Source organism: Staurois parvus, unplaced genomic scaffold, assembly GCF_062004578.1.
Source record: "Staurois parvus isolate SC_StPar_1 unplaced genomic scaffold, SC_StPar_1.0 ptg000031l, whole genome shotgun sequence".
Classification (NCBI taxonomy): domain Eukaryota; kingdom Metazoa; phylum Chordata; class Amphibia; order Anura; family Ranidae; genus Staurois; species Staurois parvus.
The window spans coordinates 13672200-13692034 of NW_028317827.1; the positions used below are offsets into that span (position 1 = coordinate 13672200).

Sequence of the window (19835 nt, forward strand, 5' to 3'; positions counted from 1 at the left end):
CACATATCAAAGAGGCAAAGAAGAGAGCTGCAATGATCCTAAAGGAAGGCAATTAAATAAAAAAAAAGGAAATTCAGATAAAAGGGAAGGAATACTAACATCTAAATAAAATAAAAACAATAATAATGAAAAAAGCAGAAAGATTGTATTATTTATTAATTGCTGTTATATAAAAGTGTATGTATAGGTGTAACTTTATTGTTTTGAATAGTGGGAGCTTCTGTCAGGTCTTCTTTGCTGTCCATGTCTCAGCTGGGTGAATTCACCCTCTCTATTCTGGAGACAAATTTAAGGGACATCCTACATTTTACAGGTATCATCAAAACACAACACTTGTTTTGTTGACAGCTATCTTAAGGGCCAGCTCACACCACAGAAATGCAGCTGGGAAGCATCCCAGATGCATTTCTGCATGCACATTTTGATGTGTTCTGGTGTGTTTTTCATACATTTGTAATGCATTCCAGTGTGTTTTTCCCCTCTTTTTTTTGTTTTTTTTTTGCTGTAGTGCATTCCGGTGTTTTTTTGATAAGTTTTGAAGCATTCCAGTGCAGCATGTTCTACTTTTGTTGACTGTACTAAAATGCACTGCACTGGTGTGAACTTTGCCATTGAAATCCATGTAACCTACTTTCCACGCGCTTTTGATGCAGAAAAAAACACACTGGACTGTCTGTGGTGTGATATTTTTCTGCCCTATTTTTCTGTTACGTCTCCAGAACAGAAAGTTAAAGCAAACCTCTCCAATGGGACACAGACATTGTAAAATAAACATACAGGGTTTAAGCCCTGCCTACTATATCCAATACTGAAAAGAAGAGTTTTGTCCATACATACACTTTAAATGCACTTTAGTACTGAGTGTAAAAAGCACATTATCTGGAATCATTGTCGCAGTATGTTGTTGCACTATAAGAAAGCTGTTTATTCAGCTAACATATCATTTGTTGATTTTTCCTTTTTCAAAATTCTCCTCTAGAACTGGAAGAATCGAGACAACAGAAGTGTCCTCCTTGCTGGTACAAATTCGCAAAGTGCCTTTTAATTTGGGACTGTTGTGGCCCGTGGCTGAAAATTAAAGACATAGTAAAGTTGATTGTGATGGATCCTTTTGTGGACCTCGCTATTACCATCTGCATTGTGCTGAACACCATATTTATGGCAATGGAGCATGCCCACATGACCAAGGAATTCATAAATGTGCTTTCGGTTGGAAATCTGGTGGGTTCAAAAACTTGTTAAATGTTTCTAAAGTATCCAGAATAATTTTTCACTACAAAATATTTTATCGGGTTACCATTATATATATATCTCTGTTTTAAAGGCAGCCATCACTCAAGAGTCATATTTCAGCTTTGCTTACCCACTAGTAGATTTCATAGTATTCTGGTTTTCTTCTCTTTTTTGGAAATACCAGTTTGAAGTAATCACATCACAATATCCCTGTCTTTCTAACTGCCACAGACCTTATAAAGGCAGATGATGCTTTTATGTCCCCTAAAGGTTTCTCAATGGCTGATATAAATAAATGAGAAATCAGCTGCAAGGGTGACATCTTTAAATGGGGCAGAAAATCTCACCATTGCAGTCTTAGGAGATATGATAAATTGGTGGGCAATTCAATCATATAATGCCTACACAGAACTAAAAATACACATTTAGTGTAGCTGCTCTTTAACAGTGTAATATTTTACTTACCCCAATATATGCAACAAATAAAGAAGGAATCTACTACTGGTAGATCGCTTTGTGTATAAATATGCTTTATTGTACCAAAAGTATTAAAAAAGCTGAACTTTATTGTACCAAAAGTATTAAAAAAGCTGAACTCCAGGCAAAACGCTAAATACACAGATGAAATACATACAGTGGGGCAAAAAAGTATTTAGTCAGCCACCAATTGTGCAAGTTCTTTGTTATATATCCTTTGTTGGCAATGACAGAGGTTAAACGTTTCCTGTAAGTCTTCACAAGGTTGGCACACACTGTTGCTGGTATGTTGGCCCATTCCTCCATGCAGATCTCCTCTAGAGCAGTGATGTTTTGGGGCTGTCGCTGGGCAACACGGACTTTCAACTCCCTCCAAAGGTTTTCTATGGGGTTGAGATCCGGAGACTGGCTAGGCCACTCCAGGACCTTGAAATGCTTCTTACGAAGCCACTCCTTCGTTGCCCGGGCGGTATGTTTGGGATCATTGTCATGTTGGAAGACCCAGCCACGTTTCATCTTCAATGCCCTTGCTGATGGAAGGAGGTTTGCACTAAAATCTCACGATACATGGCCCCATTCATTCTGTCCTGTACATGGATCAGTCGTCCTGGTCCCTTTGCGGAGAAACAGCCCCAAAGCATGATGTTGCCACTCCCATGCTTCACAGTAGGTATGGTGTTCTTTGGACGCAACTCAGCATTCTCTCTCCTCCAAACACGATGAGTTGTGTTTCTACCAAACAGTTCTATTTTGGTTTCATCTGACCATATGACATTCTCCCAATCCTCTTCTGGATCATCCAAATGCTCTCTAGAAAACTTCACAGGGGCCCGGACATGTACTGACTTAAGCAGGGGGACACATCTGGCACTGCAGGATCTGAGTCCCTGGCGGCGTAGTGTGTTACTGATGGTAGCCTTTGTTACTTTGGTCCCAGCTCTCTGCAGGTCATTCACTAGGTCCCCCCGTGTGGTCCTGGGATTTTTGCTCACCGTTTTTGTGATCATTTTGACCCCACGGGGTGAGATCTTGCATGGAGCCCCAGATCGAGGGAGATTATCAGTAGTCTTGTATGTCTTCCATTTTCTAATTATTGCTCCCACAGTTGATTTGTTCACACCAAGCTGCTTGCCTATTGCAGATTCAGTCTTCCCAGCCTGGTGCAGGTATACAATTTTGTTTCTGGTGTCCTTCGACAGCTCTTTGGTCTTCACCATAGTGGAGTTTTGAGTGTGACTGTTTGAGGTTGTGGACAGGTGTCTTTTATACTGATAACAAGTTCAAACAGGTGCCATTGATACAGGTAATGAGTGCAGGACAGAGGAGCCTCTTAAAGAAGAAGGTACAGGCCTGTGAGAGATAGAAATCTTGCTTGTTTGTAGGTGACCAAATACTTATTTCCACCATAATTTGCAAATAAATTCTTTCCAAATCAGCCAATGTGATTGTCTGGATTTGTTTTCTCATTTTGTCTCTCATAGTTGAGGTCTACCTATGATGCCAATTACAGGCCTCTCTCATCTTTTTAAGTGGGAGAACTTGCACAATTGGTGGCTGACTAAATACTTTTTTGCCCCACTGTATATGGGCATTGTTTTACCTGCCAAAGCATTTTTGTTTCTGTTGATCCAGTTCTGAGATTTACACAGGCTGCTTCTCCTTTCCTCAGTCTGGGATCTGTTGTACAAGGATTGTAAGAGACTGATACCAAAGCAAACTCAGGTACTTACACAGCTTGTATTTAGAAAAAATAAATGTAATGATCTAATAACAATTCGATAGCTACATTAGTTTGTGTCTATTTTATCTGCCTGGAGTTCAGCTTTAAACACTTCTGTTAAATATTGTACATAAATGCACCAACTACCATTCTATATTTAAAGCACAAATGCTCAGTAAAATAAACCACTTAGTAATATCCACTTTGTATTATTTTCACTTTAGCCAATCTCCCAGCCAGAAATCCAAGTAGAGAAATAATTTTTGCTGCTTTTCTTCCATAAGTTGCAGTAACTTCTGAGTATTTCAAAAACTGCTGATCTACTGGGATTTTTACTCACAACCATCTCTGAGGTTTGCAGAGAATGGTCTGAAAAAGAGAAAATATCCAGTGAGCAGCAGTTGTGTGGGCAAAAATGCCTTGTTGATGTCAGAGGTCAGAGGAGAATGGGCAGACGGGTTTGAGATGATAGAATGGCAACAGTAACACAAATAACCACTCGTTACAACCAAGGTATGCAGAATACCATCTTTGAATGCACAACACATTGAACCTTGAAGCAGATGGGCTACAGCAGCAGAAGACCACACTGGGTGACACTTCTGTCAGCTAAGAACAGAAAACAGAGGCTGCAATTCACACAGGCTCACCAAAATTGGATGATAGAAGATTGGAAAAATGTTGCCTGGTCTGATGAGTCTCGATTTCAGCTGCAACATTCAGATGGTAGGGTCAAAATTTGGAGTAAACAACATGAAAGCATTGATCCATCCTGCCTTTGTATCAACAGTTCAGGTTGGTAGTGGTGGTGTAATGATGTGAGGGATATTTTCCTGGCACACTTTGGACCCCTTTGTACCAACTGAGCATTGTTTAAACGCCAAGGCCAGTATTGTTGCTGACCATGTTCAACCCTTGACTACAGTGTATCCATCTAGTGATGGCTACTTCCAGCAGGATAATGCATTGTCAAAAGGCTCAAATCATCTCAAATTGATTTCTTGAACACAACAATAGGTTCAGTGTACTCCAATAGCCTCCACAGTCACCAGATCTCAATCAATTGAGCACCTTTGGGATGTGGTGGAACGGGAGATTCGTATTATGGATGTGCAGCCAACAAATCTGCAGCTACTGCGTAAAACTATCACGTCAATATGGACCACAATTTCTGAGGAATGTTTCCAATACCTTGTTGAATCTATGCCACGAAGAATTAAGGCAGTTCTGAAGGGAAAATGGGGATCCAACCCAGTACTAGCAAGGTGTACCTAATAAAGTGGCCAGTTAGTGTGAATATATAAGTGTTGATGCTTACAACACATTGCTATCACGGATCTTGCATTTTACTAAAGGCTTTGATTCATATCAATTTGAATGCAAATTGAAACTCAATTCGGTGATCACCTATAAAGCAACTTTGGAGCAATACTAGTACTGGTTGTTATTGTGTTCCAATATAATTAGACACTAGTTTACATATTCCAGCTGGACTTGTGCCTACAGCAGAGTTTTATTGATTGTATCTTGTTAGAAGGCCATATAGCAGCTGGATGTCACCACACGGTTTTTTGCTGTGCAGTTTTGCAATGTAATACAGAATGCTGGTTGGTGCAGTTATATATTTTATGGTTAGTGATTAACTTTTTAAATATGTTGTGGTACAATAAAGGCATATACCTCAATCAACAGTAACCAGTACAGACAGTCATTTTTATTCTGATATTGCATGGTGCTCACTAAAATGAAGGAAATGTCTTTTGAGGGTCACTTTGCATTTTTGTCTTTTTAGTTTCACTTTGAATTTCTGTCTACTAAGGGGTGTATTTACTAAAGAAAAATAGATGCGTTTGCTTTGCAAAGGTGATTTCCCTTCACTTAGTGAATTGAGGTGAAGCTTTGCTGACTTCCAATTGCTCACCCAATTACGTGCAGGCAAAAATACTGCTTTTTTATTTCCCTTGTGTGTGACAGGGTATTCTTTTCAAAGTGAATTTTTACCTAATTCACAAAGCTAAGGAAAATTTCCCTTGCAAAGTGAACAGTCTATTTGCATTTAGTAAATCAACCCCTTAGTAGACAGAAATTCAAAGTGAAACTAAAAAGACATTTCCTTCATTTTAAAGAACACCGTGCAATATCAGAATAAAAACTAGAAAAGCTACAATTTCTGGGGAAATTGTGTGAAGTGTTCTTGCCTCCACCAGTAGTCTTCAACTGGAGTGGGCGGAGTAACTGGGTGGAGTGGCTTGAGTAACTGTTGTGTGGTTGGAGTGGCTGGAGTAACTGTGAAAAGGTTGGACTGGGCAGAGTAACTGTGTGGAGTGTTTGGAGTGAGTAAAGATAGTAAACATTACACTAACCAATTGATTGATCAAATTTGAAAAGTGCACATGGCAAGCTTGATAGAGTGAGAAATGCATTTCAACTTTTAATTATTTATAGTTTTAAAAACTATAAATCCTACAGCAAAGAGCTTCATATTGTGAGAATCACAAGACCCAGACCTACATTTGATGCATAGTATGTCTCTGAAATATTAAAAATATAGGCACAGTCGCAGTTTAGAAATTGCTCTTCAAATTTCAGGTGGCTAGAGTGGAGTTTCAATGAATGTCAATGGGCGGCGTGAGTTGCAAACAAATGGTCATATTGTGAAAACTATCAGGACTATGGCTTAGCCGTGAACATTTTTAGTGGCAGCAGGGATAACTGAACGTTTCGATATAAGATTTGTGTAGGTGGGCTTGAAAATGAGGGAGTGATGGCAGTTTAGAAATCATGTCCTGATTTTTCAGCTCACACTCTAGCTTTTGTCAGCTCTCACTCTAGTTTTGAACATTCCGCCATTCATTCCTATGGGACCAATTTCACCACAAAAACACCGATATTTTGTGAACCATTTGGTGAAACGTTCCACAAAGTAATAGCACACCAATTGGGAACAATCTGCACGTTTCGGTATATTACTGTCTATGTAGTGTAAAAACTGTGGGAGGAGTTAGGGTGGTAAATTTGGCTATGATAATAAGAATATATATGTGAGATAACAGTAAGTGGTCTTGCCATGCAGGAACATTTAATTACTGTCTGTACTGGTGAGCTATTGCTCTGGTTAAAATTAGAGTATAGTGCCTGGGTATTATTGACTTTCAGGGTGTTCTGTAAAGAAAAGTAGAAGTTTTCTGTAAAGAAAAATATTTATATGGTAATCTATATTATAATCTGTCTAAATATATTAGATACACTTAATAATGGACATGACTGCATTTCTTGTCTTTCTAGGTTTTTACAGGAATTTTTACAGCTGAAATGGTTTTTAAGCTCATTGCACTGCATCCATACTATTACTTCCAGGAAGGCTGGAATATCTTTGATGGGTTTATTGTGAGTCTTAGTTTAATGGAACTTGGGCTTTCAACAACAGGAGGATTCACTGTTCTACGATCCTTTAGGCTGGTAAATCAAACTGTCAAAATGCATACAATACGATACTATGATACTATACTATACTATACTATACTATACTATACTATAACATATGCATACTATAATATGTGAGCTTGGAAATGGAGCTACAGGTTTTGTTGTGTATGCCTGAGCAAAAAAATAATAATACTGTATATGCTGGATATCTCTTCACTACATGCAAATTTCACTATGTTTATCCCTTAAGGGTTCATGCACATTGGCTTAAAGAAACACTGCTCTTGGAGGAGTTTAGCATTTGGCTGTAGAAATAACTAATGTTATCGTATATGTCCTTAGTCTAGAGCAACAATGGGCAAACTACGGCCCGCGGGCCGTATACGGCCCGGCGGACCTTTTAATCCGGCCCGCGGAGCGTGATACTGTCAGGATCAGCAATGGACAAACTACGGCCCGCGGGCCGTATTGGCCCGGCGGACCTTTTAATCCGGCCCGCGGAGCTAGGCTCCCGCTAGGCTCCTCTCACAGTCCGCCCTGAAGACCGGTGTAGCATGAAAATCTGTCTCCTATGAGGATCTGTCCCCCTCGACGTATCTGCGCATGTGCCGGAGATCGCCGATCGGCTGCTAATGCCTGAAACTGGCACATGCGCAGATACGTCGAGGGGGACAGATCCTCATAGGAGACAGATTTTCATGCTACACCGGAACGGCGCGGGAACACGGTGAGAGGAACGCGTGGAGCAAAGGTAAGTGAATTGACACAGGGGGGACTTGGGGACTTAATATGGTGGATGAATTAATATGGGGAATGAATTACTATAGGGGGGATGAATTACTATAGGGGGGATGAATTACTATATGGGGGATAAATTACTATGGGGGATGAATTACTATATGGGGGATGAATTAATATGGGGAATGAATTACTATAGGGGGGGTGAATTACTATATGGGGGATGAATTACTATGGGGGATGAATTACTATATGGGGGATGAATTACTATATGGGGGATGAATTACTATGGGGGATGAATTACTATATGGGGGATGAATTACTATGGGGGATGAATTACTATGGGGGATGAATTACTATATGGGGGATGAATTACTATGGGGGATGAATTACTATATGGGGGATGAATTACTATATGGGGGATGAATTACTATATGGGGGATTAATTACTATGCTTACTATGGGGGAATATTACTATACTTACTATGGATGACACATACACATCATTCATCTACTCTTGGTCCGGCCCCTGGGTCCAATATATGAACTCATTGCGGCCCTCAAGTCAAAAAGTTTGCCTACCCCTGGTCTAGAGGCATTTTTGACACTCAGTGTTAACAGACTGAAAAAAAAAACCTCTTCTGTATTGCGTTTTTGAGAATGTTTTTCAGGCAGGAAAAAAACTGTTAAACTCTCCTAAATGCTTCTAAACACTCCTGAATGCTAGTACAAAAAAATGCTCAAGATAAGTGTTTTTTTCCGCCAAGAGCACTGACATCTTTTTAAGTTAGTGTACACAGAGCCTAAAAATGCTGCCAGTGCAGAAAGATGCCTGTTGATCAGCCAGAAATCAATCCAGCTTGTTACTTCCTTTTTGAATTGACAATACTGTTTCTGCTGTAGTAAAATCTAAATAAAGCCCAATTCCAGCTTTCTGGTCCCACTCCAGTCTCTTCACTCCTCCCTGAAGTCCCCCTAATTTTTTTTATTGTCTTCTCTATACATACCTTTTTTGCTGCTGACTTTAGTCTTGTCAAGTGGCATAAATGATTCTCAGCGGTGGGCAGGTTGTGACTTGTGAATACTGCAAAAAATGTCCCTCAGATAATGATGTGGTGCTGTTCTCTGAAGCATTCTGCAAACCTGTGGCAACTTGATGGCTCACTCACCTCAAGGAGTCATATCTTTGGTGCCCTGGGCTCACAGGAAGTGACTTTGAGCATCATTCACCCTGGAGGAACACTGGCACAGGACTGCAGAAGAGAACACATAGGGCAGTGATGGAGCATGAGGAGGATGAATATTTTTATACCAGTAGGGAGGAGCTATATATAAAAATGAGTCCTTAAGAGTTATATTAACTGTTAGAATTATTGTTGGGTGAGGTTAAGTATTAAGTATTCATTTATGCTTAAGGTTAAGGGTGCATTTTAAATATTAGGTTAAGTCTCAGGGTTTGGGTAGGGGTTAACTATGATGGTCTGTACATTATTCAAAATAGGTGAAAGATTTAGGACACACAGGGAATCTTTGATATTTTTACGTATTTTTGCTGCTTAACTTAACCTTCTGAGAATATCTACAGCAGGCTTATGGAACTCAAAGATATTGGACAGTGTAGCTTGGGTACATTTGACAATAATAGACCACATTACATTTTGGCCATGTTGTTAAGTTAACCAGGGCATTATAGTGAAGTACAGGACAAATCTAAAGAGCCAGGTAGTCACTGTGCCTAAAACAAAGTACATTTAGCCCCTAACCTGGTTTTCTGTTGTCAGTAGAATCATGTGTCCTCTGGTTCTGTTATTAAACTGACTGGGTCTTGAGTTTCACCTCAATCTGTCTTGTCCTTTTTTTGGTTTCACATCTTTTATGTGTCTCACTATGTACATGCAACTTTCCAAGATAGCTTCCCTGAATTTCTCTAATGAAAAATGTTTATCTGCTTTGTTGACAGCCACCCATTTTAACAGATATTCCTATATACCCCATCCTTCTCAGTTGTAAATGTCAATATTTTTTATTCATCTAGTATAATGAATAAGATTGCTGTTTTAAGTACCTAAGCCAGTAGAAAGTAAACTGTACCTTTATCGTTCTAGCTCAGAGTCTTCAAGTTGGCAAAATCATGGCCTACACTCAACAAGCTGATCAAGATCATTGGTAACTCTGTGGGAGCTCTGGGAAACCTAACCCTGGTGTTGGCCATCATTGTGTTTATTTTTGCCGTGGTTGGCATGCAGCTATTTGGCAAAAACTACAAGGAGTGTGTCTGTAAGATCTCATTGGACTGTGAGCTTCCACGCTGGCACATGAATGACTTCTTCCATTCCTTCCTGATTGTGTTCCGAGTACTGTGCGGAGAATGGATCGACACTATGTGGGACTGTATGGAGGTGGCTGGACAGTCTTTGTGCATATTGGTGTTCATGTTAGTAATGGTGATCGGAAATCTTGTGGTAAGTTATATAAGTTATGATTATTAGATTCTCTCTTTAATTTTATTTCTTTTATAATTTCTTAATAGTCTCTCTGACTGAAGTGTTTTCTATTTAATCATATCTATTTGTAGCAAAACAAATTCAAATTTCTTCAATGCTTTTCTAGCACTTAGGGCTAGTCACAGTGGTGGGTTGCATTATGTTGCGTATTGATGCGCATTGCATTAAGGCAGCAAATTCATTTGAATGTGCTGGCCATCACACAGGAAAGAAGCACGCCCTGTAGTGTGTTAACATGCATTGCAAAGCATTTGACATGGTACATTAAAGTACCATTAAAAATGAATCGCACCAATGCGTATTACTCCACCAGTGTGAGTGGGCCCTTGTGCTTTCTAAGCCTAGGGAAATGTTCACCCCTTGTATATCACATATTTCTGGTTAGAATCCAGTTACTTCTATGTCACTGCACATCTTCCCACAGTATGTAATTCAGTCTGAATTATACCCTATGATATTATAGCTATCCAGAGGCCCATTAAAGTGGAACTAAACCTAAGTTTTGTAGAACTGTGAGCAGAGAGCTTTTTATTGCAGAAGAGACATGCTATGTCTCTTCTGCAGTAATACAAATGTACCTGCCTGCTCACAGTTTTTTCACAAAATGTACACTGAGCCGCTCATGCGCAGCTCATTGTGCTTTCCCGGCACACTTTGGCTATGCTGAAATGACTAACTCCAGTGTGCGTGACAGTGGCCAGCGAGGGAAGGAACTGCTACAACCCTAGACGGTGGGGATGAGAATACTGGGGGGGGGGGGGGCGGGGGTAGTTCTGCTAGTTATGAAGCATAAGATCCGCTAGTCATGAAGCAGAATATCCAATTTTTTAGTTACTTGTGTGTATCTGTGTGCACACAGCACAATCTGGAAAGGATAAGAATGCATTCTTTCCTTGTTGTCCCCTTAATTCCTTTTGTGTTCTATGCTGTTTGAATCATAAAAAAAGGCCCATTTCTAATATGGCCAGATCCTGGTGGACTACTACTTGTAATTAAAGCTCTGAAAAATATGCTATACACAGTATTTACACGTATCTTACTATATAATTTCATTATAAATTCACTTTATGTCACTTTATTATAATGTATCCCCATGTTTTTGTCAATTCTTTACATTAAAGTGTATGTAAAACAGTTTTATTTAGTGTTTGATTGCATTGGGGTTTCTCAGATTTTTAATGCTGTCTGTGTCCCCCACTTTTTGCTCTGGTGACCAGAGCGAAAGTGAAAGGAAATCCATAAATGTTGTCACCAAAGCAAGGGTTGAGGGAAAATTCTCCAATAGTAACACCTGTTCCTGTGACATCTCTCCAAGATTTGATTTCCTGTAGGCAGGTTAGTGAGCGCACTCCCGTAAGCGGCAAATGCACTAAGAAAGAACTACAGAGCCTTTCCAACTGGAATTGACAAAATGAAAGTGCAGCGCTACAAACAATATCCTTGTAGCAATTAAATTGAAATGACTGGTAAACAAAGAAATTGTCCAATGACTAGTAAAAAAATAATAATTGTCCAATACAATAGTGTCAGATGTGGTAATCAGTTCAATTATGGAAAAACTTCCAAAAACGCTGGTGTAATCCAATCAATATCGAGGAGTAGGTAGATTGCCCACTTACCAGAAGCTCAATCTCAATGCGCATATGCAGGTCACATGTAGCCGAGGTCTCATGTAGGCGCTGCTTGGTAGTACCCTGGTAGTCCCTCAGTGGTAAGGAGATGCTGGTCTGGTCGGTTCACACTGCTCCTTGGATACACACAGAAGCCTAAAATGCTGGGGCTGAGGTATGGGGGCTCAGTGCCAGGTATGAGAAGTAAAAACGCTCATAGTGTAGTAATTTAAAAAAATTTATTAAATCCAATGTATAAAATTAAGATCACAAAAACACATGCCTGCAGCCTGTAGCCAGATAAAGCGGCTGTGAAAAAACATCCAAAAACACTGACCAGTGAAATTCAAGGGTTGGCCGCCAGACCTCCTGATCCGGCGGCGTGACGTCAAGGCGTGCGAAGGCTCCTCCTAGACGCGTTTCGTGTCAATACACGTCTACAGTAGGGGTGATCACCCTCGGCTGCATGTGACCTGCATATGCGCATTGAGATTGCGCTTCTGGTAAGTGGGCAATCTACCTACTCCTCGATATTGATTGGATTACACCAGCGTTTTTGGAAGTTTTTCCATAATTGAACTGATTACCACATCTGACACTATTGCATTGGACAATTATTATTTTTTTGCTAGTCATTGAAAAATTTCTTTGTTTACCAGTCATTTCAATTTAATTGCTATAAGGATATTGTTTGTAGCGCTGCACTTTTATTTTGTCAAGATTTGATTTCCATTTGGCCAGATTTTGTTAATTTCTTCAGAACAGAAAGTGATAGATTAAAGCAGCAAAAATAACCTGATAGGGGCTTTCAGACATTTCTACTCTAATCTAAAACTAAAAATAAAATTTGGCAGTTTAATAGCTAATAACAAGAAACAATGAGACAATTCAAACCTCAGTGTTTATTCAGTAAAATTTCCATATATTACCTATGGAAATACAAACTTTGTAAAATCTGGATTATTGTTTCTGTTATGTCTTTGGTCAGATGTTGAAGTTGTTTATGCTAGGATGTTGCATTTTTGTTTGATGCTGTCTTTTATAGACAATTGTTCTGTTCATGGGGAATAGATGTGATATGAGTTTAAAGATAATCAATTACTGATGGGTCTCTGTAATAATATAAATATCTACTCCTAAATTGTTGTAACACTGCAATTTACCTTTCAGAGATTACTTTGTTTACTTGTGTTTTCTTCCTGCCTTTTCAGAAATGTCAGAGCACTAGTGTCAGGCTGTAAGGCCGTCCTGTCTCCTACCCAAGCTTAGTGCCAATAAAAGATACTCTCAAAGCTGCTATATAAAAAAATGTTAGACACAAAATGACTTGCAGTGAGGCTAAAGTCTGTGGTAATTGTTATTATACAGGATTTTAAAGTTCCAACAGCTTGTTCAGCATTTTGAAAAAAAAAACAAAGAGAGATAGTACAGTTACAAAACAATTCAAGACAAGAGGGTTAGAAGGGTCCTACGCATGAGAGCTTGCAATCTAAAAGGTAGAGACAAATGAAAGAAAAGATAATAGCTGTGTGGGGATGAGTAGATGGGGAAAGTAACATAAAAGAGGAAGAGGCGCTTGTAAGTGCAGTAAGACTTGCTTATTATAAAAAGTAGAGATAAAATACACTCACAAGTATAGAAAAGTAAAAAAAAAGTGAAAGTTCAGTTTTATAGATGGAGGCACAATAGGCTTCCCTGAAAAGATCGCCTAAAGGTGGACAGGGTAGGAGATAACTGGAGAGCTTGAGGTAGTGAGTTCCAGAGGATGGAAGAGGCTCTGGAGAAGTCCTGGAGGTAAGCATAAATAACCAGTTTTACCCCCCTCCAGCAGCCTGGATTGAATGTCAGTTGTAAGCTCTGAGCTTAAAGTGTGTACAAGAAAAACCTTTTTTTGTTAGGTTTTCTTAGAGTGAGAAAAGGCTAGACCCCCTGTAAATTTTCTTTTATTGAGGGATGTGTCCCCATTGGGGAGATCCACCTTTTTGTACTGGTGACCATTGTCACTGCGCAAGAAAATGAGATGAAATCCAAAATTTTAGAGTTGTACCCAGAAGTAGCGGTAGGGGAAATCTTCCAATGATGACACCTGTTCCAGAGCCAACTCTTTAGGAGGAGAGTTCCCTTGAAAAGAAATTTCCCCTATGGTACACAGGCAACAAAAAATAACCTGGCAGAAGTTTTAACCCTTCCCTCTTCTATTCAAAACTAAAAAAAATTCTGGCTATACAGATGCTCAAGCAAGAGACACATCCTTTACAATAGTGCCTTACTTACTGACTTTGCTGCACTAACAGGAAGGAAATATAAGTAAATTACAGCAAACACAGTTGTGCTGGAGAGGTAGAGCTGCCCTATTATTAGAACTTAAAGTGTACGTATAGCCCAAACTTTTATTTTACTTTTGGATAGAATAAAGAATTAGAACTTCTGTAAATTTGTATTACTTTCTGGGTCTCTGCTGGGTTGATTCACACTCTCCCCTTGTCCTGGTGACCTTGTTACAGAGACAGAAAGTGTTAGAAAATCCCCAAATACGTTCGAGTGGTTCTCTATACATTACATTTGACTCTGTTTTCATTTGAACTGTAGGTGCTGAATTTGTTCTTGGCCTTACTCCTAAGCTCTTTCAGCTCTGACAATCTTTCAGCCACGGATGATGATGGTGAAATGAATAATCTCCAGGTTGCAGTGGGCAGGATCCAGAGGGGTATGTCCTACATTAGGAGATGCCTAGGAGATTTTTTTCAGAAATTGTTTTTGAGAGCTAAAAAAGATGCGGATGACACAAAACAGCTGGAAGAGTTGAGAATTAAACGCGATAATGGTGTTTACAGCAATATTGTTGTGCAGAATATCAAAGGACAAGATTACTATCGAGAAGCAAGCGGGACAACCAGTGGGATAGGCAGCAGTGTGGAGAAGTATGGAGGTGATGAGAAGGACTGTATGGCTGTTAGTAACCAACAGTGCCTCACTGTAGCAGTGCCTATTGCAGCCGGAGAGTCGGACTTTGATAACCCAAACACAGAAGATTTCAGTAGTGAATCTGACCCTGAAGAGAGTAAAGAGGTAATAATTAATACAAATAATGCTTTACATTTTCACTAATAATCTATTTCCACTTCATCAATAAAATAAAGTTACTAACGAATTAGGACAGAGAGCATAAGACAGAGCATTAAGAGAGAAACAGAAAAGTAGATTTGTCACCCAAAACTATTCTGTAATTACTTTAATTTTTAGCAAGAATCTAAATAATGATGTCTGAAATGTATCTGGTTGCCATAGGTAATGCTTGTCTTACAATTTTTATCTATGAAATTAAATAAGACAGTGTCATAACATTTTGCCAGTGTGCGGCATACTCATTATTGAGATTTAAAGGGTACTATTTAAAGTTTCTCATTTTGTGGAAAAGAAGAAAAAAAGAATTATTAAAATACAGTTGAACTGTTACAAATCAAAGCCAATAATGTTCCAATGGAGAAGATTATTTCATGATCTTCTAAGGCAATCAAATGCTCTTTGAATTCCTTAAATTAACAATTTGCGGTGTTATTATCTATAGATATTAATAGCCAGTTATATTCTGTGCATTTAGAAACACATCCGGCCTTTCCAAAAGCAATATACAGAGAACTAGCTCACGTGGAAGCCTGTTCCACATTTTAACCTGCGCCATTATTAATTTTTAAAACCACAACTTAGGCAAAATTCACGCTAGTCTCCTATGTTTGATTGATTTAACTGCAATAAAAATTGTCTTTTGTTTAAATGTACTGTAGTTGTATTTGCATATGTTCAGAGTTTCTAATCTGTCCCCAGAGAAACAGAGCTAATTACACTATTTTAAATCATCTTAATGTACATGCATATACTATATATGCTCTATAACTGCATATGAACACATACATTGTCGGGGTAAATGAGGCATTAATGGTCTTCTGTTCCTCACATTTTTACTTCACTGGTACTGCCCTTATCTTTTATTGGGTTTTTAATAGTAACAAAGAACAATACTCCATGGCAACTGATCAAAAATTATCTTTCTTTTTTTCCGACGACCAGCAGCTTTTTCCACTTTGATGTTAAATAAAGGCCACAATGTGTTTCTAAAATCTGCAGACCACAGGCAACTAAAATAATAACAATAGTAACAATTGAAATAGTACTTTATCATGTAGCAGTTTATTCTTTAACTTTACCTCATGTATTACTAACAGTTTTCTTTCCATTTCTATTGAATCCTTTGAAATAATAATCTGGATTTCTTCACAATGTTACTAATTAAAACACTTATGTGCCTACCTGGAAGTTTTAAAAAAAATGTCTTGTTATAATGCTTATATATTTTAATTTTATGACAATTTTGGAAGCTTCTGATTGCAAGGGAAGCTTAAATCAATATGATTTCAGTTGTTTCCTGATTTTGAACCTAAAATAATTAATTATGACAGGGAAATATGTAATGATTGGTATTGTAGTGGTTTAGATGAATTTACAATTGTAATTGTCTGTCTGATCAGAATTAGAAAATGTTTGGATTGGTTGCAGTGTCAAATTCAGTAGGTAGTCTTGTTTAAATGAAAACTAATAGAAACCTTCCAAAATTACCATGAGATTACACAATATTACTTTGAAAGGTTTTCAGAAACATGGTTGTATATCTAGATGTTATAAAAACTGTTGTGGCTGACAGCCAGAATTATAGGAAAAGATTGTAACCCTTGAAATGTAAATTCACAAATATTTATCACGGTATGGCCAAGCCTACACATGCTTTTTTTTTTTTTAAATGATGCCCACTAATGAAAAAGGTTTGGAAACCATAAACACTGTTTAAAAGCTGCACAAATCAATCTCTTCAGCAGGCCTTTCTTAACCTTTTCATATTTATTTATCCTCCCCCCCCATCCACTCTAAATTAATTAGTTAATTTTTTTATTGAAAAGAGTAATGGCCAGAAGAAATACACAGTGACAATTGTGATGCACCTTTACATTGGTGTTCAGTAGGAAAAATATCTCCTTACTAAAAATGTAATTGATGTCAATTGTTTTTTATCTGAGAGATGAGCAGAGTGTCTTCACTGATCCCATACTGCTGGCTTTGTTTTTTGTGGTTGGTGCCAGAACCATTCTACTACTCAAGAAACCCCTAAGAACATCTAGAGAAAGGCTGGTGTACACCAGCCTTTCTAAACCTTTTTAATACAGAGGAACCCTTGAAATAATTTTCTTGTCTTCGGGAACCCCTGATAAATTAAAGGTTTTTTTTACACTCTTCTACTCCACAAGAAGAAGATTAGTTCAGCAAAAATCAAGAAATTGAACAAATAAGATTAATGGCAAGAAAAGAAATATCAATGGTGAAAATTCTAGTGCCACTTGCATTGGTGGTCAGTGAAAAGGTACCTTCTTATATTGGTAGGTAGTGTAGTAGTTCCATACATCGATGGCCCTTATATTATTGTTCAGTGGAAGAAGGATACTCTTTCATTGTTGACCAGCAGGAAAACTGCTTCCCTGACATAAGGCTAAAATGATCATTGATATTAGTGGTTACTGGGATTTAGAAACTCTTCATTGCTCAAGGAATCCCTAGCAACTTCTGGAGGAATTCCAGTGTTCCACAGAACCCTAGCTTAGAAACCCTGGTCTACACAGTCATGATTAGCTGTGTTTAGCCATTAGCTGTACACAGTTAAGACATTGCAGGAATACTCAACAATGTAGTTGTACCATGCAGCTTTTATTGAGTGATTGTGGAATTCCAGATTATTGTGGATGGACTTTGGTTTATGAGTAGAGCAGTTAAAAGGAGCATGTGTAGCTCTGCGCCTTCATTTGAAAATAAAAATGATGACTGCATTCATTTGTCCTTTGCCTTTGAATCTAGGCACAACTTTGCAGAACGATGGGAAAGACGGCATATTGTGACCTTTATTGCTTCCCCTTCTCACTTCTCACAGGGGTTAAAACAAGTTGGAGGAGTCAAGAATACAGCTCTGGTGTTTATTTTTAACAAGACACAGCAAGGTGTCCCCTCAAGTAATCTATATGGTTATGCTACCAATGAATATCAGTCTGCATGCAGCTCAGATATGGACCTTTTCATCCATTGCAACACAATGAGAATTTTGCACAACTGTCCCAAGTGATGAACTGTTTAACTTGACCATAGCATGATCATGCAAGACTGGCAAACCTGCCCTGTTCTGTGAATTTAGCAAGGTCTCAGAAGTTCACAACACAGGGTAGCCAGTTGCCACTCTCCATGGTGCTGAAATGTACAAGAGAAGCATGTTGCTTTAAGCGATCATACGTTCCATCAACTGTCAAGTTGATGCTGCTATATACAGAATGCATGTACTTGGTGGTCACTGATGCCACTTTACTTAAATGATGTGCATGCTGTGCTCTGCAGGAAGACTAACTTAACAGAGTTTACAATTTTAACTGAAGGTGAAAATGCAAAAGGTTACATGCATCATTTTTCAAAAATATGTATCAGTTCAAAATTTCTCTATTATATAGGAATTACAAATAGTTACATTTACAGCTGAATTACCGAAAAATAATTGTGTTTAAGTTGTTATGTCATAGCATTTGAAACATTATGCATGGATCCTACCTGCATTTAATCATGATGTCATTGGGTATTTACTTGGTTTGCTTGTACTTAATGGAAGATCTGAATACTTTGGTTTGTCTTCAAATTGCTTGTGCCTACCTTTCTACAAAACTTGCATTTCTGGGAATACCTTATCTGAGACCTGCAGTTCTGCAGCTCTGGGATTCCCAACTCTGCCCATTACAGTTTTCTTTTTTAAATTTGACTATGCATACACCCGACACAATAGAATTTTGTGCACCCCTTATAATTCCGAAAGAAGTTAGCCATTCTGCCACTCCACTTTCAGTACAGTCTACAGGGATATAGTGGTAGAAATAGATCTGCAAGAGCATGGGTGAGAATCAGTGTCAGGATTCTGTAGTTCCAAACAAATGCACTGTGATCGATGTATGTTATGGCTGTACTGAATTTTAGAAAAAAACACAAAATTGATCTTAAAACTTGCATTGAATTGAATTCTTCCAAGTGCCTGCCAAATATCTGAACTATAGGTTTGTAGGTGTCTTCAGGACACATTTCTGATGCAGGGAGGAAGATGGCAAAGCCATAGAGGTATGGGCATACAGTTATAACAGTGAGATTAGTAGTAACAGGGTTTTCAGAGCCTGATATTCCATCTGACGCAGATCTTTGGTGAATATTGATTTCTGTATGAATCAATAGAAAGACATAGAAAGAATACTACATATATGTATGTGCGTGTGTGTATAGAGTATATATACATTCATGAAAGACTGCAGTTTCAGTCCTATTTGCAAAGAGGATTTATAGTATATATAGTAGTCAAATTCTACCTATTATTCTGCCTTTATTATTGACTTATATGGAAAAAAAACGTTGTTCATACCTTATGGTATATCAGTATTGCTAATATAACCCTTTCCCCATCCCATCCATAACCTGCATATACAGTACTAACTGAATGAAAAACCTGCAATCATTATCAAGACTGTGAGGAGACTATGTCAATGGAGGCATAGGTCACATCACTGGACCACCCATGTTGCCTGAAGCTCCTGGCTGGTTACAGTCAAGAGTTCAATTTGGCCTGGTAAGTTGACCATGCCTAAAGGGTTTTTTCACCTTCAGCTTGTACAAATACATTGTGTTTGCGATAACGCAAATGTAGGTGTATGTAATCTGTTACCCTGCAGCTGGTACAGCTCTGCCATACAATTGTGCTGTTTCCAAAGAACAGTTTGTGTTGTACTTTAAAAAAACACTTTTGCTAAATTATACAATATAGACATAGCCAAAAATAATGATAATGCAAACTAGAAAAAGTCATCATTTGTAAATATTTACTAGAGAGCTTGGACAAACCAGCTATATTAAAATCATCTGAAGGTGAAAACCCCATTCAAGCTCATACAATTTTTAAATAATCTGCGCTGATTAAGATTTAATAAACATTTAGTGAGGGATTCCACCTGCATAATATTTTATCGATTTGCACCTGTCCCCGTAAACTTTCACTAAATGAATGGCTAT

At 38.4% G+C, this 19835-nt stretch overlaps 1 protein-coding gene across 3 annotated transcripts in view; it reads left to right on the top strand.

Moving 5' to 3' along the window:
* LOC149470817 (sodium channel protein type 2 subunit alpha-like) overlaps window positions 1-19835 on the top strand; it is a 136886-nt gene that overhangs the window by 66679 nt on the left and 50372 nt on the right. For all 3 annotated transcript variants that reach the window (XR_016307948.1, XM_089660183.1, XM_089660190.1), the window contains 4 exons: window positions 980-1221; window positions 6716-6889; window positions 9700-10056; window positions 14298-14777. Coding sequence is in view for 2 of the 3 variants with exons in the window: in XM_089660183.1 (XP_089516309.1) it covers window positions 980-1221; window positions 6716-6889; window positions 9700-10056; window positions 14298-14777 (1253 nt within the window). In the remaining variant the exon portion in view is untranslated. The remainder of the gene's footprint in view (window positions 1-979; window positions 1222-6715; window positions 6890-9699; window positions 10057-14297; window positions 14778-19835) is intronic.